We start from the raw sequence: 22,767 nt of genomic DNA, 5'->3' as shown, positions 1-22,767 counted from the left end.
CTTATAAATTGATGAGTAAAGAAAGGATTGTGTAACCAACACCTACATGCTTTCTCCCCCCCTCTGTCCCAGGACTATGACCTGTGCATCACCTGCTACAACACGAAGGGCCACATCCACAAGATGGAGAAGCTGGGTCTGGGCCTGGATGACGAGAGCAACAACCCGGCCTCCTCGTCCATCGCCAACCCCGGGGACTCGCGGCGCCTCAGCATCCAGCGCTGCATCCAGTCTCTCGTCCACGCCTGCCAGTGTCGCAATGCCAACTGCAGCCTGCCGTCCTGTCAGAAGATGAAGCGCGTGGTGCAGCACACGAAAGGGTGCAAGCGAAAGACCAACGGCGGCTGCCCCATCTGCAAGCAGCTCATCGCCCTGTGCTGCTACCACGCCAAGCACTGCCAGGAGAACAAGTGTCCCGTGCCGTTCTGTCTGAACATCAAGCACAAGCTGAGGCAGCAGCAGCTCCAGCACCGTCTCCAGCAGGCCCAGATGCTGCGGAGGAGGATGGCCAGCATGCAGAGGGTGGGTCAGCCACCTCCAGGACCGGGGGGAAACGGTGGACTACCATCCCCTGGAAACAACAGCACCACAGGGCCCAGTACACCCTTGTCTGTGGGCACGCAGCCCCCCACCCCTCAGACCCCCACCCAGGGGAACATGCCCCAGCAGGGGATGGGTCAGGGCCCCCCAGGGCAGCAGCAGCAGCAGAGCAGCATGACCCAGCAGCACCACATGCACCACCAGTTCCAGCAGCAGATGCAGCAGCAGATGCAGCAGCAGGGGGGAGGGGGATTGATGAATTCTCCTCAGCAGCAACAGATGGTCCAACAACAGCTCCAACAGCAGCAGCAGGGCCAGTCTCCAAATGTTCAGCAGATGCAGCACCCAGGAGGTCTTCCCCCTTACACCCCCAGACCTCCAGGAGCCTCGCCCCTCCACCAGTCCCTGGGTAAACCCGGTCTGGGCCCAGCCACCCCGCCACAGCAGCAGGCCAACACCGGCCAGGGCTCCATGCCCCAGGGACAACCGCAGCAGGGGCCTCCTCCGGCAGCGGTGGAGATAGCGTTGAAGATCCAGCGTGTGGCAGAGACCCAGCGTCAGATGGCACAGGCCCAGGCCCAGATCCTCCAGAGGCAGCAGGCGGCCCAGAGTGGAGGCATGATGCCCCCTCACCACCAGAACCCCCAGGCCCAGATGCAGGGCATGGCCCACCCAGGAGCAGGCATGGTAGGACACCAGGGGATGGCTCCCCAGGGCCAGGGTGTGGCAGGAAGAACCCTGATGGAGCAGCAGGGGATGGTGGTAGGGCCAGGAGGCATGCAACAGCAGTCCCAGCTCCCCCCTCAGGTTCAGCTCCAGCAGCAGGCCCAACTCCAGAACCCCAACCAACAGCAGTGGGGCGGCCCGGGTGGGATGACCCCCCAGCAGAGGCAAGGCATGATGGGACAGATGGGTCACCTGACACCGCAACAACAACAGCAGCTTGCCCAGCAGCAGCAACAGCAGCAGCAACAGCAAGGTCAGACCCAGCAACAACAACAGCAGGCAGGGCAAGGGGGGTTAATGGGGCTGATGGGAGGTCCAGGGGGCGTGGCCGGGGCGGCAGCGGCGATGGTGGGGACAGGGAACCTCCCCCAGGCAGCTCTACAGGACCTCCTGCGTACCCTCCGCTCCCCCAGCTCCCCTGGCCAGCAGCAACAGGTCCTCAACATCCTCCGCTCCAACCCCCTCCTCATGGCTGCCTTCATCAAGCAGCGAGCCGCCCGATACCAGGGAGGTCCAGGGGTGCCTGAGGCACCAGGAGGGGGGCCTGGAGGCGTGCGGTTCAAGGGGGCCCGTGGTGGGGTAGGAGTGGGCCCTGGAGGGCCTGGTGGTAACCAGGTTGTCATGGATGGTCAGCAGGTCAACGTAAACCCCGGTGTGGCCCAGGCAGGTATGAACATGGGCCAGGGAGTAGGAGGAGGAGGAAACATACCCACTATGGCTCAGCTACAGCAGTTACAGCAGCAGCAACAGCAACAGCGCCCCCTCCTGCCTGGGAGTTTGCAGCAACAGCAGCAAATGGCAGCACTACAACAGCAACAAGGCGGTATGCCAGGCCAAGGCACCCCAATGTCCAACATGACTCCCCAGTTCAGAGAGATTCTGATGAGAAGGCACCTGCAACAGCAGCAGCAGCAACAGCAACAGCAACAACAGCAGCAGCAACAACAGCAACAGCAGCAGCAACAACAGCAGCAGCAACAACAGCAGCAGCAGCAGCAGCAGCAACAGATGAGTAACAATGGTCAGTTCCAGCAGCCCCAGCCCCCTCAACAGCAGCAGCAGCAGCAGGGTCAGGTCCAGCAGGGCTTCATGCAGCAGGGCCAGCCTGGTCAACCAGGCCTGACCCAGTCTGGGGGAGGAGGGCCGCAGCAGGGGGGGCCCCAGGGGCCCCAGCCGGGTCAAGGGCAGGGCCAGCAAGGGCAGGGCTACCCTGGAACCATGTCCCAGCAGGTAGCCACAGCCCTGCAACAGAGACTGCAGCACCAGATGCAGATGCAGCAGCAGATGCAGCAACAACAGGATGGTGGGGGGCCTGGGCAGCTCCAACAGGGTCCCCAGCAAGGCCAAGGTGGTCCCCCCCAGCCCCAGTCCTCCCATACCATGCTCCAGCAGGCCCTCCACCAGAGACTCCTCCAGCAGCAGCACCTAGGAGGGGGCTCGCCCGCCCAGCACGGCAGTCCTATGAGCCCCCAGCAGCAGATGGCCCAGTCCCCCCACCTCCAGGGTCAGGCTCTGGGCGGTCAGTCACTCAGCAACCAGGTGCGTTCTCCTCAGCCTTCCCCTCGGCCACAGTCCCAGCCGCCTCACTCCAGCCCCTCGCCACGCATGCAGCCCCAGCCTTCCCCTCACCACATCTCCCCCCAGACCCAGACAGGCTCCCCGCACCCGGGTCATCTCTCCCAGCACCACCCTAGCATGGTGGCCCCCCAAAACCCACAGCAACAATTGTCACAGCAACAACAACAACAACAGACTAACTCTGGGGACCCGGGTACGTTTGGTTCGGACCCCAGTGCTATGATGTCCCAGATAAGTGGGATGGGGGGCTTTCATGGCCCGGGGCAGTCGGACATGTTGGGTAATAACAACCAGGACCTGGGGACGAACATTAACCACAACAATGTAGACATTATGTAACCTACTACTACGTCTGTCTCGGTGCTCTGAAGAACTGCCCTCGTGGGTCTGGCTGGGATGGAATGGAAGGGGATGGCAGTTTTAGAAGTTATTTTTATTTAATATTTTTCTGATGTATAAATGAAAAGATCTTAACTTCCTATGGGAGATGCACCATTTAAATCTACAAGTCAATAAATGAATAAATTAAACGAATGGTAAGTTATTGCTGTTAATATATATCTATATTTTTGCCAATTGTGTACAAAATGTGTAAGGGTTTTCTGGACGGGAGAGTTCTTCCTTAGTATATGACACAAGTAATATTTTTGGGGACTGAGAATTTTTTTGCCTTTTTTTACAAGTATTTTTAAGATTTTAAATGTGGTGGGAAATTAGTGAGTTAATACAATGGACCTTTTTTTATCGTTCCATTTTCCTTCATAAAACCAGTCATGATTGTATCTGTTTTGCAGAGAAGTGTTTTGAGTTTTTTAAATATTATAATTATCAATATTATTTTCGCTGTATCTGCAAACAAACATCACAACATATCTTCCTTTTTTGGGTGGGTGGGTGAGCTTTTTTTGGTGGGTAAATGTACCTTGCGCCTGCTACATTTCACATAGAATATATTTTTGTTAATGACTGTCCAAAAACCGAGAGGATTGAGAAAGGTGAGTTTATTCTGACTTTTTTTATGGTTTGTTAGGGATCCAAGTTAAACTTAAACAGTGTTGCTGGGGGGTGGCTGGCTGATCTCCCTCTTGGACTGACTGAGCGTTTCAGGTCGGAAGCTTCCTGTTTGATGCCCAGATCTTCTTCTACTCAAGCCACCTCTCCCCCGTGTCTCCCCCCCCCTTTTTTTTTTTTTTCTCCCATGAATGTGCACTCCCCTTTTACCCCCACACTTACTACAGAATGATGGATGAACTTACTGCAGATGTTGCCAGCTGATTCGGATAGATTGATGGCTGGATATCTGTATGTAGTGTGTGTATATACCCTCATGAACTGAAACACAGGGGATATGGCGGTGGGGAATGTATAGAGGGGTTTGCAAGGTATCGTCATTCTATTTTTTTTTTTACTTTTGTCAACTATGCCGCCCTTCCCCGCCTCTCTTCCTAGTCACATCCCCCTTGTCGTCTTTTGCCCTGAACCGTTGGGTTTAATCTAATATTACTGTACAAAGAACTGGACTTTAATGAAATACTGCTTTTGTAATAAAATGAACAGCATAAATTTGAGCTGTACAGACTTTAACCTATGAGTAGAGACTCTTTCTACTGCAGATGTTCTCCTTTGATTTGGTTTCCTAGCAACCGGGGCTCCTCCCAAACTGAAAGTATTGAGATTTCTGTAAGGTACAGTATGGGGTGTAGGTCATTTGAGCACCAATGCGCCTTTGTATTATTGACAAACTGGGGTTATTGTAACAAATCACATCTTGATTGCTGTGAGCACCAACACACTCACAAAACCGGGGAGAAGGCTTATTAGTGTGGTCAGAAAATGAATTGGTCATTAAAGATTTCACAAGTTCACTTATTTTTCTCTAAAGGTTGGGATTTGAGGGGAGGGAGAAACAAAACAAAGTGGCAATATATCTTGAGACTTATTTTATAAAAAAAAAAACAGTCTTTTATATATAGCTATATTATTTAATTTTTTTTTTATAAAACTTGAAGCTACAGGAATTAATAGATTAAACTTTTTTGTATTGAAGATGTAATGGTGATGCAGAATGACTGCGGTCATTGATAGCCCTCTTTGGGGTTGATGAGTATCATGCCATTTTGAAGAGATGTACATGCATATAAGTGTATACATACTGAATCACTGTAGAAACCATGGCAACTGAACAACTTTTGTTTTGTTTGTGTTTCTTCCTAAAGAGACTGGAAATAAGACTATTTAATATTTGTTTAGTGTTCAAATGGACTCTTTGACCACTTCTCTTTACATATTTTGGTGCTTGTGCTGAAAGGAAGCAACAAAAAAAACTTGCTCCATTTTCATTAGTTTCAAATTTTTTAAGTTATTTTGGTGGTCTGATTTTTATTTTTTTTTGCAAATAATTTAATTGTACAATAAAGTATGTTTGTACCATTGGAAAAATACCTGTATGTCGTAATGGCTTTTATTACACTAGCTACAGTTCCATCACATGATTCAGCCAATCATACATGGGTGGGACGGACAACACATTTACTTCATTATCTCGCAACCATGACAGCCAATAAAATAAGAAATCAATCACAAATCAACAATTAAAGATGGTAAACAGCCACATTTTATTTTTTATACAATATAAATAATCTCAGACGTTGACAGTTTATAGACAATGTTTTTTGTGGATTTATTACATCACTTTTCCGATAAGACAAGCCATAATAAAGTGCAACATTTCTTTGCTCAGCAGTGAATATTTAAGCAACCAACCACATTTGGCAATTACAAACGAGAGTCTTGTCATGGCTACAGCATTAGCGCATAGTTTAATCAGAAGAAAAATTGGTAACACTTTACTTGACACCCAGTGTCATAACACGTTACGACACGGTCATAACCCTGTCATAACACTCATGACCCATATTCACACCTGTTGTGACACGTGTTATTTTATGGCTGGTTATGACCTACATAAGTGTCAAAACCCACATTTATTGTAATTTTTTCCGCTGCCAACAACTTTCCTTTCGCTTGAAATCCTTTGTTGTAATGATGTCTTTAGTCATGTTTTTTTCATATTTTAAATAACTTGTAGAAAATACACTCTGACAATGTCATGAAGCATTGTGACCACCCTGTGTTACTTTACTTGGACCAAGAATCATTATGACCATCCTGTCACTTTACTTGGACTAAAAAAATTATTTTACACCGTCAAGAAGCATTATGACCATCACAATCATATAAGCCAGATAGGCCTATCATATACATGCCCTTATATCTGTCATCAGTCAAAAAGAGGGTGTCTTGTCCTGCTCCTGAAATCTGCTCCTACATTCATCCCAGTCATCAGCAACAGAGCATTGGGGTAGGTGCATGTCTGACATCAATGTGTGCGCAATTACAATGATAATTTAATATGGTCAATTAAAGGCACACTTATCCTCTGCAGGAGAGTTAACTCTGGGTCTTCCTTTCCTGTGGTGGTCCTCATGAGAGCTAGTTTCATCATAGCGCTTGATGGTTTTTGCGACTGCACTTGAAGAAACTTTCAAAGTTCTTGACTGACCTTCATGTCTTAAAAGAATGATGGACTGTTGTTTCTCTTTGCTTATTTGAGATGTTCTTGCCATAATATGGACTTGGTCTTTTGCCAAATAGGGCTATCTTCTGTATACCACCCTTACCTTGTCACAACACAACTGATTGGCTCAAACGCATTAAGGAAAGAAATTCCACAAATTAACTTTTAAGAAGGCACACCTGTTAATTGAAATGCATTCCAGGTGACTACCTCATGAAGCTGGTTGAGAGAATGCCAAGCGTGTGCAAAGCTGTCATCAAGGCAAAGGGTGGCTACTTTGAAGAATCTCAAATATAAAATATATTTTGATTTGGTTAACACTTTTTTGGTTACTACATGATTCCATATGTGTTATTTCATAGTTTTGATGTCTTCACTATTATTCTACAATGTAGAAAATAGTACAAATAAAGAAAAACCCTTGAATGAGTAGGTGTTTCCAAACATTTGACTGGTACTGTATATATAACAAACACACTGTTGACAGGTAGGCTATGGTGTAATGGAATGTTTTGCCTTGTGTGGTTTTCACACTTATGTAGGCGTCATAACAGCCATAAAATAACGCAATATATGTCACAACATGTCGAAATATGTCATGACAGTGTTATGACCATATAACAGGTTATGACAAGTTATGTCAGCTGTTATGACATGGTTATGAACGTGTCATAATGTGTTATGACGCTGGGGGTCAAGTAAAGTGTTACCAAAAAAAGATGTTCTTCAGTATTTACTAATCCACAAGGTTTCTCCTTCAAATAATAAATACATTGAATTACATTCAGTCAGATCGATATAGAAAAATAAGGACTAGAAATACACAATACCCTTCAGTCTGTTTCTCCTAACCCTGGAGTTAAGGTGGAAGAAGCATTCCTCTTACTTCAAGCTCAAAGGATAAGCTGAATAAACATCCAAAAAGAGGGGGTAGTTAGTGTTGCATTGTTGTGCATGTGCATACGCACGTTTACAAGCCCCAAAAGATCTCCAGAAAGAGTAACTTCAGGCAGTCCCATAATCCCTTGCTGCATTGTGATCGCAGAGGGAGATCATTTTACTGAGTCACACTCACAAGACACCATCAGCCTCGGCTTGGAGTGGGATAAACAGCCACTGACCAATGGGAGATGACCAGGAAGATTCCACAAAGATGACATAAACATCATGATGTAAATACAGTGCAATTCAGAACAGACTGTTTCCAAAACAAAAAAATGGGGTTCCACTTTTAAGGTTAGTTTACACTGCATGTGTTGCACAGGGCTTTAGTGGGAACCAAAATGTATTGATTATCACTATGTACCAATAGGGGGGAGAAGAGAAAGTCATGCAGGCTGATGGAGTCATTTTGTAGAGGATTTCTAAATCATTACAAGACTCTAAGCCACATCTAATAATAACAGTCCAGATGCAGTGCACAAAACCTGTTTTTGTATAGAAGGCTATGATATACAGTATACTGTGTACAGCCAGCTCGATGTAGAAGGAGTGTATGCCCATCTCAATGTAGTAAGTGTATACTGTACACTACAGTATGCCTATTGAACGGAAGAGGAAGTTAGTGTGGACAGAAGTCACTCACAAGGCCAGAAAGGGAAGAAGGGTAAAAGGATGAGGAGAAAATCTCTCTCTCTCTCTAGAACTCTCTAGAACTCTCTAGAACTCTCTCTCTCTAGAACTCTCTAGAACTCTAAGCCCCAGCCTCTGAAAAAGCCTTTGGCTGCCAGGGCCTCTCTGAAAGTCACTGTGAGAGAGTTTATGGTGACGTCAGTCACGGTCACCTCCCCTGGGCCAATCACTGTGTTCCAAACGTCCGACCTCTCTGACATGGATACTTCCTCTGAGCCAATCAAGGAACTCCAGTTCTCTGCCCTATTCTGCCCTAACAGGAGGGGAGGAAAGATGGAGAGAGAACAGGAGAGGGTAAGATTGCTGTGATTACATCAAGTCTATCACGTGTATTAAATGTATGTGTAAATCTTCCCATTCTAAATCAATAGATATGTCAGCTTAATGACTTTAAACAGTTTTTATCATTATAATAACACATTTTAGCTACAGTTGAAGTCGGAAGTTTACATACACTTAGGTTGGAGTCATTAAAACTCGTTTTTCAACCACTGCACAAATGTCTTGTTAACAAACTATCGTTTTGGCAAGTCGGTTAGGATATCTACTTTGTGCATGACACAAGTAATTTTTACAACAATTGTTTACAGACAGATTACTTCACTTATAATTCACTGTATCACAATTCCAGTGGGTCAGAAGTTTACATACCCTATGTTGACTGTGCCTTTAAACAGCTTGGAAAATTCCAGAAAATGATGTCATGGCTTTAGAAGTTTCTGATAGGCTAATTGACATAATTTGAGTCAATTGGAGGTGTACCTGTGAATGTATTTCAAGGCCTACCTTCAAACTCAGTGCCTCTTTGCTTGACATCATGGGAAAATCCAAAGAAATCAGCCAAGATCTCAGAAAAAAACTTGTAGACCTCCAGATGTCTGGTTCATCCTTAGGAGAAATGTCCAAACGCCTGAAGGTACCACGTTCATCTGTATAAACAATAGTACGCAAGTATAAACACCATGGGACCACGCAGCCGTCATACTGCTCAGGAAGGAGACGCGTTCTGTCTCCTAGAGATGAACGTACTTTGGTGTGAAAAGTGCAAATCAATCCCAGAACAACAGCAAAGGACCTTGTGAAGATGCTGGAGGAAACGGGTACAAAAGTATCTATATCCACAGTAAAACGAGTCCTATATCGACATAACCTGAAAGGCCGCTCAGCAAGGAAGAAGCCACTGCTCCAAAACCGCCATAAAAAAGCCAGACTACGGTTTGCAACTGCACATGGGGACAAAGATCGTACTTTTTGGAGAAATGTCCTCTGGTCTGATGAAACAAAAATAGAACTGTTTGGCCATAATGACCATCGTTATGTTTGGAGGAAAAAGGTGGTCGCTTGCAAGCCGAAGAACACCATCCCCACTGTGAAGCATGTGGGTGGCAGCATCATGCTGTGGGGGTGCTTTGCTGCAGGAGGGACTGGTGCACTTCACAAAATAGATGGCATCATGAGGAAGGAAAATTATATGGATATATTGAAGCAACATCTCAAGACATCAGTCAGGAAGTTAAAGCTTGGTCGCAAATGGGTCTTCCAAATGGACAATGACCCCAAGCATACTTCCAAAGTTGTGGCAAAATGGCTTAAGGACAACAAAGGCAAGGTATTGGAGTGGCCATCACAAAGCCCTGACCTCAATCCTATTGAACATTTGTGGGCAGAACTGAAAAAGCGTGTGCGAGAAAGGAGGCCTACAAACCTGACTCAGTTACACCAGCTCTGTCAGGAGGAATGGGCCAAAATTCACCCAACTTATTGTGGGAAGCTTGTGGAAGGCTACCCGAAACGTTTGACCCAAGTTAAACAATTTAAAGGCAATGCTACCAAATACTAATTGAGTGTATGTAAACTTCTGACCCACTGGGAATGTGATGAAAGAAATAAAAGCTGAAATAAATCACTCTCTACTATTATTCTGACATTTCACATTCTTAAAATAAAGTGGTGATCCTAACTGACCTAAGACAGGGAATTTTACTTGGATTAAATGTCAGGAATTGTGAAAAACTGAGTTTAAATGTATTTGGCTAAGGTGTACAGTGGGGGAAAAAAGTATTTAGTCAGCCACCAATTGTGCAAGTTCTCCCACTTAAAAAGATGAGAGAGGCCTGTAATTTTCATCATAGGTACACGTCAACTATGACAGACAAATTGAGAAGAAAAAAATCCAGAAAATCACATTGTAGGATTTTTAATGAATTTATTTGCAAATTATGGTGGAAAATAAGTATTTGGTCACCTACAACCAAGCAAGATTTCTGGCTATCACAGACCTGTAACTTCTTCTTTAAGAGGCTCCTCTGTCCTCCACTCGTTACCTGTATTAATGGCACCTGTTTGAACTTGTTATCAGTATAAAAGACACCTGTCCACAACCTCAAACAGTCACACTCCAAACTCCACTATGGCTAAGACCAAAGAGCTGTCAAAGGACACCAGAAACAAAATTGTAGACCTGCACCAGGCTGGGAAGACTGAATCTGCAATAGGTAAGCAGCTTGGTTTGAAGAAATCAACTGTGGGAGCAATTATTAGGAAATGGAAGACATACAAGACCACTGATAATCTCCCTCGATCTGGGGCTCCACGCAAGATCTCACCTCGTGGGGTCAAAATGATCACAAGAACGGTGAGCAAAAATCCTAGAACCACACGGGGGGACCTAGTGAATGACCTGCAGAGAGCTGGGACCAAAGTAACAAAGCCTACCATCAGTAACACACTACGCCGCCAGGGAATCAAATCCTGCAGTGCCAGACGTGTCCCCCTGCTTAAGCCAGTACATGTCCAGGCCCGTCTGAAGTTTGCTAGAGTGCATTTGGATGATCCAGAAGAGGATTGGGAGAATGTCATATGGTCAGATGACACCAAAATATAACTTTTTGGTAAAAACTCAACTCGTCGTGTTTGGAGGACAAAGAATGCTGAGTTGCATCCAAAGAACACCATACCTACTGTGAAGCATGGGGGTGGAAACATCATGCTTTGGGGCTGTTTTTCTGCAAAGGGACCAGGACGACTGATCAGTGTAAAGGAAAGAATGAATGGGGCCATGTATCGTGAGATTTTGAGTGAAAACCTCCTTCCATCAGCAAGGGCATTGAAGATGAAATGTGGCTGGGTCTTTCAGCATGACAATGATCCCAAACACACCGCCCGGGCAACGAAGGAGTGGCTACGTAAGAAGCGTTTCAAGGTCCTAGAGTGGCCTAGCCAGTCTCCAGATCTCAACCCATAGAAAATCTTTGGAGGGAGTTGAAAGTCCGTGTTGCCCAGCGACAGCCCCAAAACATCACTGCTCTAGAGGAGATCTGCATGGAGGAATGGGCCAAAATACCAGCAACAGTGTGTGAAAACCTTGTGAAGACTTACAGAAAACGTTTGACCTGTGTCATTGCCAACAAAGGGTATATAACAAAGTATTGATAAACTTTTGTTATTGACCAAATACTTATTTTCCACCATAATTTGCAAATAAATTCATAAAAATCCTACAATGTGATTTTCTGGATTTTTTTTTTCTCATTTTGTCTGTCATAGTTGACGTGTACCTATGATGAAAATTACAGGCCTCTCTCATCTTTTTAAGTGGGAGAACTTGCACAATTGGTGGCTGACTAAATACTTTTTTTCCCCACTGTATGTAAACTTCCGACTTCAACTGTAACTGAGGATTTTTTGGAATGGAGACCACAGACGCACACATCTAAGGTCATTAACCCTTTAAAAATAATTTACTAAAGTTCTATTTTTAATGCTTTTGCTCACAGTAGCTAGGTTTCCATACAATTGGCGACAGAATTTAATGTGAATATTCTAGAATCTGTGTAAAAAAAATATGCATTTTCTACCTAAAGTACTTGTTGTGGATAAAAAATCAGTGCGTGATGACGTAGTGCACACAAAATGTACTTTTATGCTTAAGTGTTCATGTACCGAATAAAAAACTAAAATTCAGTGTGTTTACATCGCATTTTTAACTCTACCCATAGTTTTGTGAAAAACAGTTGTGTTAAATAGCAAATGTGCCTACTCTGGTCTTGGCACCTGCGCTCTATCCAACAGCTCGCACATAGGCTACAGTGTGTTTAGGCTGTGCGGGTTGGCTAGTCTACATGATGGGATTATTACGGATAACAGCGACAATATTTGTATTTGTCAAACGGCAGTCAAGCATCGATCATCATGTCACCAGAATAAGACCCTCGATATTTATTGGAAAGGAGCATCAAGCTCATCACCGTGCACATTCACCACCCATCATAACTTATTTCATCTGTAGCCTAATCAACTGCATGGTTTCCCGAGTCGTAGTGGGAGGACCACACACCATATCATTGCGTGACTCCAAATTTACTTTGATATGACGGTTATAATATTAATATTTGCGCATATAGGCGTTCCCACTTCCACCGCCCTTTCCCACATTGTTTTTGTGGATGTATACAATACATAAAATACTTTTGTTTACTGTCTAGCATTCTAAATAATAGATATCTCTAAATCCCTAAAAGATGTCACTACAATTCTACTCATCACTACAGGGACAAGCTAATTTGCTTGCTCTTGGTACTTTATACAATGCATTAAGGTAAAGTTTTGCAATATGAACGATTTCCGTTATGTTTTAGTTCAATATAAACAAAAAAACATGTATGATTTGTAACTATTTGTCATTTTAAAGTGTTTTTCAAGGTTGCAAAGCCGGGAGACGCAAATGCCACCACAATTCAAGAACGATCCTATTATTAAGTTGCGTTTCCATGGTGACCTAGAGATTGTGTATCTCATTTGTCTTCCATTCCTGATATCATGAACTCACTGACAGAGATTGATAAGAGCACTGTGCATTGCCTGTATGGTGAGTACATTGCCTGTAGGCTATGCATAGGACATCTGTGTTCTACCAGGAAGTTTGACACGTACTGTTCTTCGCCATACATTAAACCCCATTGTCAACCCTCTCCCTTGCCATTCCTTGTGTCTGTTTGCTGTGCCAGTGGCCAGTTTGGATGGGATCGGGGAGCTTATGTTCCCGGTTGTCTGCCCAGCGGGCCTCCTGTACTATACCTACTAACAGGTTGACACACACACACACACACACACAGCAGTGTCCTAGTCTAGAATGAGGTCAATTTGGTGATTAGGCAGAATAGGAACTTCCTGTGACTGACTAACACACTTACCATTCAGAATGCCGCTGGACATCTCTGTCTCTCGCTCTGACTCATCCTGTCGAGCTTCCTCCTCCTCCTCCTCCCCCCTCCTTCCCCAGTCCTCATGTGTGGCGTCCTGTGTGGGGGTAGGGGGACCAGGGGGAGAGGCCAGGCACACGAACTGTGACCTCCTGGGTTTGTTTCTGCGGTGGGCCAGGCGGGGTTGCAGGCTCCGTCTACAGGCCCCATAGGTCGGATCCTCTGCCTCAGAGTCCAGTGAGCGAGTCAGGGAGAGACGTAGGCGAGCTTGAGGCTTCTCTGGGGCCTTGTGGGCACTACGGAGATCCATGGTGTAAATAGTGTTCTACAGAGAGGGGAATAATAAAGTTGTCTTATAGAGTAGCAGTGTTTTCTCCAACATCATGCCCCCTTTAGTTAGTACGCCAACTAGTATTACTCTGTCTAAACAGACACAGGAGAAGTTATAAATAACATTAACCCATCCCACCTGTAGTAGAAGCCTTTTAGCTTTGGGTCCTCTCTTCCGGTACCCTAGAGCTCTGTCCTTCTGCTCTCTGGTGGAACGGTAAGGTCAGTCAGTACAAACAGGTATAGTTTACTACTATGTTAGTACGGTGTATTACTACTACTACTACTACTACTACAGTACTATGATATTCGTTAGCTAGGTAAGGCCTCTACGTAGTGTGCAGTGTCTCATGGACCTACTTCTCCTCATAGGCCTGCACCAGACGCTGGTCCAAGATGTGCTCCTCTGGTTCCCATGTACTGTATCTGTCCAGACAAAGACATCGCCGTGGTTACTCATCCTCATCCATCCAATAATACTCTGCATGACTCATGGTCCTGGATTACTGGATATGATGATGATGTCATAGAGATGATACTCACTTGGGGGGCCATCCCTTCCACTTCAATAGATATTCCACCTTCCCCTGTGACACAGAACGTTGGAGACAAACATCAATCAGGGAGAAAGAGGAGAGTGTGTGTGGGAGGATGTTGATGGTGATGTTGCTATGATCACAGTCTACTCCAAGCACAGAGATAAATAGCCTTTAATAACTTTTGAAAATCAAGGAAATGCATGTCTTCTCATCCTATACCGCTTCTCGACTGACAGCTCCTAAATAGCATGACGTCATCGCACATGATCGCACTGGTGACTGGAGAGAATTGGGATCCTCACGAGACCCCCCCCCCCCCAACTCACACTCTCAGAACATTATAAAATAATGTGTGGACTGGACAGTGATTAAAGCTAAGCCAACAATATTTGACAGAATGCATTGTTTTTCCCTATGTGACGGGGACTAGCTATAGTAACGGTTGATGGTGGATGCGCGCCTTCACTGACAATGACTCATGCACTGTATCGAGTTCACTTTTAATGCACTGCGAAATACGATATTAAAGACCCAACACTTACAAGGACTTGGTATCATACAGGATGCTTGTCAAACGAGGCGGCCGCGTTTTGCGCCCTAATAACCCACAATCCTGTACCTGCCATTTCCTCCGCGAAACTGCGTAGCTCTTCACAAATGCGCAATAATTGCATAACCCGTGGGCTATTCATCTGCCATTGCACAGGACTGAATGCAATGTTTAGGTTCCGATATGATGCTTCTGTTAGGATAGATAGTTGGCACCCTGACTGTAATGCGATTGCAACACGCTCCAGGTTATGTTAAAGTTAAAGGGATACTCCCCACTCTCACGCCCCCTTATACGTTTATGTCAGTGGATACTGGATATAAATAGGCTCTTGGTACAAGTGCTTTTCAATGTAGCCATCTGTGTTCCCAACTGAATGGAGGGTACCCTATAATGGATATTCTCCAAATTGCGTAAAATTATCATCATATAATTATGGTACATGCGTTTTATTTCCAATATGAACGCCTTACCTTTCTAACTCTTTTCTTGATGATTGATTCCACAGCAAACACTTGTTCACCAATCGCTGACAGCTCCATTGGTCCAATAGAGAACGTTCTGCTCACTCTTTGAAATAAACTGATCCAGTAGAGATGAGAATAACCGCTGTTGGTTCAGCTCTCCTCTACAAAGTAACTGTATAGGCTATTACAAATATCTAGACGTCGCGTTTAAAAATGGTATGCTCCTCCCTCTAGAAAGTGAGCTTTGTTTTGGTTGGAGATTAATTTCTCCCTTCCACTTCCTTTTACCCGACCTCTCCGTACGTACAGTGACTTCTCAAATCTGCGACACATCTGCACTGTTTGGCGCGTCCCCGTACTTCCAAACGCGCGTCCTATGCGCGCTCTTCGTTCCACAGTGCCAAAACAACGCTCAGCTCAAGCGAAACGCCTGGAACATGGGTCCGCGCACGCAAATGACACTAACAAGCAGTAGCAGGATAACAAAGTAGACAACCCTACGCCCGTTACTTATAAATGTGCTCAATTTTCCATCCAAATTCCAACACCAATTTCACTCAAGAAATTAAGCCACATCCTCACAAAGGGGTGTACATATAAAGTGCCATTACAAGCATTTTATTTCTGTGAAAAAAGAGAAAACAGTAACACAACCAGGACCCTTTAATAGAAGGGTGGTAGGTGGGATTGTCATGGCAAAAATCTAAATCCACTATGACACTACATACTGGTTTAAAGGGGATTTTCTACCTGTGTGTTTGGTTGCCCAACCTGAAGTCCCCTAGGGCAGCCTCAGACCAGCAACCTCATTGTTTTGTCTCATGATTAGTGATTGTTGCAAATGATTAAATTATCAGTTGAATGAATCATGTGATTGGATGCTCTGGTGAATAGCAAAGCTGTTAGGATTGAGCCCACCTGGAGCAAAATTGAACAACCCCTCTTTAGGTAGACAATAATGTCTGCTTCCTCTGTAAACAAGTTAAGGCCTTATTAAGTCTTCAATAATTCACAATATGTCGTTGTGATGATGATAATAATCTATCAACCAAATCTCTCAAACAGCTGTAAAAAATTCTCTCAATTTCTAAACTAACAACAGGTCTTGCTGGACTCCTCGAACTTTCACTTTTTCTTCTACACATCGATCGGACATACTTTCTCTTTCCATTACTCCTTCAACTGTCAACCTTTTCCCTCTTACTCCACTTCACTTTTCATCGTACCAACTTCCCTCAACGCACTCAGCATTCTGGACGTTTCAGCCGTGGCCAAGACATCTTCAGATAGATCAAAATCTAACATCAGTGCATTTCCAGTGAATAACTGTACACCTTGGGTATAATAACCATTTCTACCGATTCCACAATTCTGTATATTTGGCAGGTGGATTTTTCAAGATAACTATTTATCCATGGTCAATTGCCCATGTTTAGGGTCAGGAGTTTTTCTTGACCACATGATCTAACCAGAAAAAACTCTGGGCCCTGATTAGCCAATAATACAGGTTTGTGGCTTTTCCTGGTCAGGTCGCATGGTCAAGAACAAATCCTGGCTCTACCATGTTACAATATATAGCCATTTGTCAATACCTGGGCCTAACATGGCTTTAGCCAAGAGGAATTCTAATTTGATGACATGAACTAGCAGGGTTTTCTACTAACAGACAGAGATGGTCTCCGCAGTAACTGAGAGGATAAAACAGCTACATACACTCAGGTCCTCCTGTGCTATTGAGAAAACATGCTTCTCACCAACTATATTACAGTCTGTGTACACAATAGACACACCATGGAGTGTTTGGCATTATATTGGTTGCTGTCATCATTAGCTCTGTGTTTGTACAAACATTCATTTTTTTGGAGGGGGGGGGGGGTGAATTTAGTGTTGGCCGAGTGAAACACTCTCATTGTGAGCAGTGACATGATCAGAGGAAGACAGACAGGTAAAGAAGAGATGTACACAGTCACAGTAGAGCAGACAACGACAGATAAATGAGAGAGAGAGAGGGGACAGAGAGACAGATATATATATAGAGAGAGAGGGGACAGAGAGACAGATATATATAGAGAGAGAGAGGGGACAGAGAGACAGATATATATAGAGAGAGAGAGGGGACAGAGAGACAGATATATATATAGAGAGAGAGGGGACAGAGAGACAGATATATATATAGAGAGAGAGGGGACAGAGAGACAGATATATAGAGAGAGAGAGGGGACAGAGAGACAGATATATATAGAGAGAGAGGGGACAGAGAGACAGATATATAGAGAGAGAGAGCGCTAGCGAGAGCGACAGACGGGTAGTATTACACACAGTCACATGCCTCTCACACTTGGAAACTGGAAACGGTAACGTACAAAAAAAATCAAAAGTAACATTGAAAAATAGTCATCAATATATATAAAAACACATTAGAATCCCAAACACGTTTATAAATCTGAGTATTGTGTAGTGTGATTTCTTCGTGACCTCCCTGTATTCGTCTGTTTCCTTCATCGCTTCAGGTCTCATCAGCCATAGTCCAGCAATATGTGTGTGAGCAAAAAAAGTATGTCTGGTCGGTGTGCATCTGTGTGACTGGCTGAACACAACCCCACCGGCTCTTCAATCTGTCCCCTGATTGGATCATGCCTGTTATCCCGAGCAAGAACTGGGAAAAGTCTAATCCGGTAGAGAAAAGGTCAATCAACAGCCATCTGATCTCCATGTTTGGTGGACCTCCACCTCCTCAGACACCACCAATAGGAGCTCACCATTTTTCCCTCTCAGCTGGTGACGCAGGAACTTCCTGTTGTGTGGAGGGTATCGAAAGAACAGAAGGAGAATAAAGATGTCAGCTTGTTATTTATTAGGTGTTAGACAAGGATCAATCATCATTGTGAATGGTGGCCTTGGAATTGACTATTATTTGGGAATGAGACTGTGATTTTGTATTACTATCTGGCACCACCTAGTGGAGACAATACAAATTACGTTCTCTCTTGGCCGCTCCACAATGTATGTAAAATGAACAACGCAAATCATGATGGACTCAATCTACTGACTGGACAGGATAATTGGGATGACACACACGCGCGCAGTACCTGAGCTCATCAGGGTTTCCGATGGTGTGTGGACTGCGTAGTTTGGAGTCAAGGTTGTAATAGACTCCGCCCACCTCCCGCACCCCTATCCAGTGCTGGCGTTTGAGTGGCAGGCGCAGCGGACCCCAGCGCAGATTGGACGGGACGTTCAGGATGAAGCCCGTTACGTTGGTTAGCGCAATACTGCCCACATCCCTGCAGGAACACAATACACAAGTCAATCACACACGGACTTCCATAGGTCTTGTAGGAGTGGATTTTCAGTAGCTACTGTAATGTTGTAAATCCATGATGATGTCTGTAGGGGAGAGTGGGGTAAATTGAGCCAAAGAGATTAGTTGTTTCTAGATAACTATAAACAAACTTAATCATGTGACCAAATATTTATAATAGGTCTTAATTTCATGGCATCTGTGAAGAAACCACATGGGAAAAGTGATAAGAAAGTTATGTCCAAAGAATGGATTTTCACAAAGTCTAATGATTTTATGTTAGAGGTTTCATGATGCTTGTATCTAAACCAAAGTATACTTTTAAGATTGTTCTATACATCAGTTGGGGTCTTTATAAGCTACAATATGAGTTCCTAAACCTAGCATGAACATGCATCCTTGTAGCTGTGTGGGCTAATATAGCCAAAATGTTTGCCTTGGGGTAAGTTGAGCCAATGGCCACCATACCCCATACAAATGATGATTACATTTAGTCAGTTCTACACATAATATGCATAGTAGCATGGTATTTTTGCAATGTGTCATGCTTATGAACTCAAGATAGTGCATTTTTATTGTTACAGAGCAGACATCATCATGCCCTGTGTATTCAAACGTAAAACAAGCAGGGGTCTTGAGGTTCTTGAGAGAGCAGCCAAGGAAGTGAGAGAAGCAGCAAGGGGTGAAACAAAGACAATGACACAAAATAAAACAATACATGTACCTGTGAGAAAGAGAGGTTATGATAGAGTAGCAGAGGCACACAAGGTCTTATCTGATGACATGGTGCCTGAGCTTGATAAACATATCAAGAATTTTGCGGACCAGTTTCATGGGCTTAGAAGCCTGAAATGCAGAGAACTTGCCTACGAATTTGCACATTGAAACAACATACCTGTCCCAGACAACTGGTCAAGAAATGGAAGGGTAAGTGATATTGAACAGAGAGATCTATGTCTGAATACATTTAAGATATACACTGAGTGTACAAAACATTAGGAACACATTCCTAATATTGAGTTGCAGCCCTCCCTTTTGCCCTCAGAACAGCCTCAATTCGTCGGGACATGGACTCTACAAGGTGTCGAAAGTGTTCCACAGGGATGCTGGCCCATGTTGACCAATGCTTCCCTCAGTTGTGCCAAGTTGGCTGGATGTCCTTTGGGTGGTGGACCATTCTTGATACATTGGAAACTGTTGAGCATGAAAACCCAGCAGCGATGCAGTTCTTGACACACTCAAACTGGTGCGCCTGGCACCTACAACCATACCCCGTTAAAAAGCACTTTAAACTTTTGTCTTGCCCATTCACCCTCTGAATGGCACACACACACAATCCATGTCTCAATTGTCTCAAGGCTTAAAAATCCTTCTTTAACCTGTCTCCTCTCCTTCATCTACACTGATTGAAGTGGATTTATAAGGTGACATTTTCACCTGGTCAGTCTGTCATGGAAAGAGCAGGTGTTCCTAATGTTTTGTACACTCAGTGTACAATATAGCATATTGAATATATCAAAGGAGGCTGCTGAGGGGAGAACGGCTCATAATAACGTCCGGAACGGAGCAAATGGAATGGCATCAAACACCTGGAGACCATGTTTGATGTATTTGATACTATTCCACCACTCCGCTCCAGTCATTACCACGAGCCCGTTCTCCCCAAGTAAGGTGCCACCAACCTCCTGTGCAATATACCACACCCCCATTCCATGAATTAAACTTTGATCTACCAGCCCCATCACCCACTTACCCCAAGGCGGCTCAACTAACCCCATATATTGAGCCAAGAGACCACTTTTTTTTGACAATCTATGTTTTCAAAACTATCATGTTTACATGAATTCTGATTATTTCCAGGGAAACCCAACATCCTGAAATATATGTAGATATCTGTTAGAAAGAAAACAATATTTGCCTTGATGTAGTGATGCTGAATGTAAAAAAAGTGCTAAACTTCCCCCACTCCCCCCTATGAATGCACCCTACATATGTCTGTATGTCTGTATGTCTGTATGAGTAGCTGCCTTGTGCTCGACAGGGATTCAGAGTGAAGAGGATATGTAAATAAGTCTTCCTCTTTATAGCCAGTGATTGAAGTGAACTAAATTGAGCACGGCTGAACCGACTGACATAGTTGCTGCCAACACACGCACCAAAAAGGGAGAGGAGTAAAGAAGATTGAGAATACGAATGAGCATAGCATTGTGGCTCCAATGGCTCAGTGGGTTGGATGGTGCTTGTTGTGGATTTGAAAACTCCTGCATGGGCCATGTACATCGCTTTGGATAAAAATGTTAGACAAATGACTAGATAGGGTAGAAGGCCATATAGCTTTGATGAGAACAGAGGTATACCTTCTTTTATCCCACCAGACAGCCTCGTATCCTCGTGTCTGCAGAGCGGCCATAATGACATTCACGTCATAGTTCCCATTCCCCAGCATGCTCTTCTTGTGGGGGGTTACCAGAGTGCCAGGAGAGAGTCTGTGGAGAAAGGGACAAGATAGAGTGATGAGGACAGAAGAAGCAAGAGAGAGAAAAAGATAAAGGTTGACAAAGGTAGAGAGAGAGAGGTGCAGAAGGGAGAGAAAAAGTGAGAGAGGGGATGAAAGAGGAAAGGACTTTGAGAGACAGAGAATGGATGAGAGAAATATCTCCCCTAGAGGACACAACCTTAACCCCCCACCTCTGGTAGATGTCCTGGAGAGTATCCCTGCTGAAAGCTGCCCCATCCTGGAAGACGTTATTGAGCGCGTGCAGAGCACACAGCTCCCGCCGCTGCTTCTCGTGGTAGATGGGCAGTGGAGGCGGGGCCGGAGGGGTCGATAGATCATGCTCTCCAAGGTCTGACCTCTCCTCCCCCCCTCGCGCCACCACCTCTTTCTGCTTGCTCAGCTTCCATGGCATACAGCCCAGGTCCTGCAGCCCCCCTCCCGCCCTCCCCTTACCGGAACATGGAGCACTCCCCATCACCCTGTCACTACACCGACACGACTGCAGTCGCCATGGCAACCTTTCAGCTGCTGTAAGGGCGTGCGTGTGGCTAGGGGGAGGTGGGTTACACTGAGGGGGTCCAGGTCACTTCAGCTACACCTGCCGTTTCAAAAGGGACAATTGGAAGAAAATAAAAAAACTGCAGGCTAACAAACAGTGTTCAAGTTTGGAGTGGAGGAGGCCTGGATTGAATTATGTGAACAAAACGTTGGGTGTGTAGACATTGATATTCCAGCTGCTTCAGTATAAAAAGAGAATCAACCACGAGGGTCATCGATGGCAAAACAAAAACTAGCAAGAGAAGCAAGAGTACGCGTCTCTTTTTTCAACTTCCTCCATTCTGATGTCTGTCCTCGTGACTTTTATTTTTTTTAGCACCTCAAGTGTCACTAGAGCTTACGAGTTCTTTCCATTTCTAGAGAGCCAAGAGGACCACGGCTCCACCATTAAGAGTTAGCTCCAGCGGAAAAGATGAGGGACTTGATACAGGACGCTTTGTGACATTTAGACAGGACTCCTTAGGAAAATAGCTGAGGGAGGCAGAAGAGAGGCAGAAATTCATGTTTAGAGGTTGTCACCGAAATCAATGTCATGCTGAAATAATTTAGGGATAACCAGGTGTTTTTCTAAAGAGTATTTTCAGCAGTGGTCAGCAGGAAGGAACAGAAGACACAGGGTAAACATTCTACTAACAGCTGACTCGATAAGAGCGGCAGGCTTGTGGCAACATCACACTAAACTGATATAACTAGACAACAGGCGTAAGAGACAGTCTTGGTATTATTTAGTATTCTGTAACACAAGTGATATTTACAGATTAACAAAATATGTCAAATCTACCTGATATTCAAATCCATCGCTCTAGCTAAAATCCAGTGGAACAGGAAGGCAGCTGCAAAGAAAGACTAGATTTGTCTGGCTGTACGTTCTATTTGTTTGATAGCGTAAGCATGGATGCGAAACCCTTCGTATTTAGTCGATTTATCTGTTGCCACTTACCTTTCGCTTTATGCGATACTACTGTAGTAGGGTTGTCATAATCCTGGTGAAATTAATCGTTTCGCCTCTTTTCCTGGGGTTGTTTAGTCCTTTGTCTTCAGCACTTTTTCCTTGTAGCGCCGTATTTCTATATGAGCATGCGCAAAACGTCAATAGCTTGTTTGCTTGTCACAGCCTGCGTCAACCCAATCTGCGAACTGTACTCCCTCTACTCAGTCCCTCCCTTAAGACTGCTAAACACTAGATTTAGTTTGTTTTAATATAAAAATGGGTTGAGACCAAAAATAATTTGTTGCAAAACATCCGAGCTCTCCAACAATAACGTTTAGAT

The 22,767-nt window shown here is 44.7% G+C and overlaps 3 protein-coding genes across 5 annotated transcripts in view; 1 reads left to right on the top strand and 2 right to left on the bottom strand.

Moving 5' to 3' along the window:
- LOC121576648 (histone acetyltransferase p300-like) overlaps positions 1-5,285 on the top strand; it is a 30,486-nt gene extending 25,201 nt beyond the window's left edge. For both annotated transcript variants that reach the window (XM_041889967.2, XM_045222656.1), the window contains exon 29: positions 73-5,285. In XM_041889967.2, the coding sequence (XP_041745901.2) occupies positions 73-3,183 (3,111 nt within the window). In that variant the 3' untranslated portion in view covers positions 3,184-5,285. The remainder of the gene's footprint in view (positions 1-72) is intronic.
- A 1,798-nt stretch (positions 5,286-7,083) lies between these two features.
- LOC121576642 (chromobox protein homolog 7) lies at positions 7,084-15,461 on the bottom strand. Its single transcript, XM_041889954.2, has 6 exons — positions 15,147-15,461; positions 14,128-14,171; positions 13,945-14,010; positions 13,724-13,790; positions 13,246-13,579; positions 7,084-8,306 (listed from the first exon to the last, which is right to left on the bottom strand). Exons 1-6 carry the CDS (start codon positions 15,213-15,215, stop codon positions 8,107-8,109), a joined length of 780 nt encoding a protein of 259 aa, XP_041745888.1. The 5' UTR covers positions 15,216-15,461; the 3' UTR covers positions 7,084-8,106.
- A 1,904-nt stretch (positions 15,462-17,365) lies between these two features.
- Positions 17,366-22,581, bottom strand: LOC121584415 (josephin-1-like). 2 transcript variants are annotated; one of them, XM_041900285.2, is made up of 6 exons: positions 22,437-22,581; positions 22,278-22,329; positions 21,130-21,967; positions 20,799-20,927; positions 18,230-18,424; positions 17,366-17,934 (listed from the first exon to the last, which is right to left on the bottom strand). In XM_041900285.2, exons 3-6 carry the CDS (start codon positions 21,411-21,413, stop codon positions 17,832-17,834), a joined length of 711 nt encoding a protein of 236 aa, XP_041756219.1. In that variant the 5' UTR covers positions 21,414-21,967; positions 22,278-22,329; positions 22,437-22,581; the 3' UTR covers positions 17,366-17,831. The 2 variants fall into 2 exon arrangements, with proteins under 2 accessions (XP_041756219.1, XP_041756209.1); XM_041900275.2 differs by lacking the exon at positions 22,278-22,329.
- Positions 22,582-22,767: the final 186 nt, after the last annotated feature.

Source organism: Coregonus clupeaformis, chromosome 1, assembly GCF_020615455.1.
Source record: "Coregonus clupeaformis isolate EN_2021a chromosome 1, ASM2061545v1, whole genome shotgun sequence".
NCBI classification, from domain to species: domain Eukaryota; kingdom Metazoa; phylum Chordata; class Actinopteri; order Salmoniformes; family Salmonidae; genus Coregonus; species Coregonus clupeaformis.
The sequence above is the reverse complement of the archived record's forward strand: the minus strand, read 5'-3'. Positions and strand labels throughout refer to the sequence as shown.

Excerpts from the sequence above, each read along its gene's own strand:
- LOC121584415 (XM_041900285.2), bottom strand. The coding sequence starts at position 21,413 with ATGGGGAGTGCTCCATGTTCCGGTAAGGGGAGGGCGGGAGGGGGGCTG. Across the intron at positions 20,928-21,129 it reads CTCCAGGACATCTACCAGAG|ACTCTCTCCTGGCACTCTGG; the intron begins GTGGGGGGTTAA and ends CTTTCTCCACAG. Across the intron at positions 17,935-18,229 it reads GGAAACCCTGATGAGCTCAG|GAAGTTCCTGCGTCACCAGC; the intron begins GTACTGCGCGCG and ends TCCACACAACAG.
- LOC121576642 (XM_041889954.2), bottom strand. The coding sequence starts at position 15,215 with ATGGAGCTGTCAGCGATTGGTGAACAAGTGTTTGCTGTGGAATCAATC. Across the intron at positions 13,791-13,944 it reads GTGCAGGCCTATGAGGAGAA|AGAGCAGAAGGACAGAGCTC; the intron begins GTAGGTCCATGA and ends CCGTTCCACCAG. Across the intron at positions 13,580-13,723 it reads CTAAAAGGCTTCTACTACAG|AACACTATTTACACCATGGA; the intron begins GTGGGATGGGTT and ends CCCTCTCTGTAG.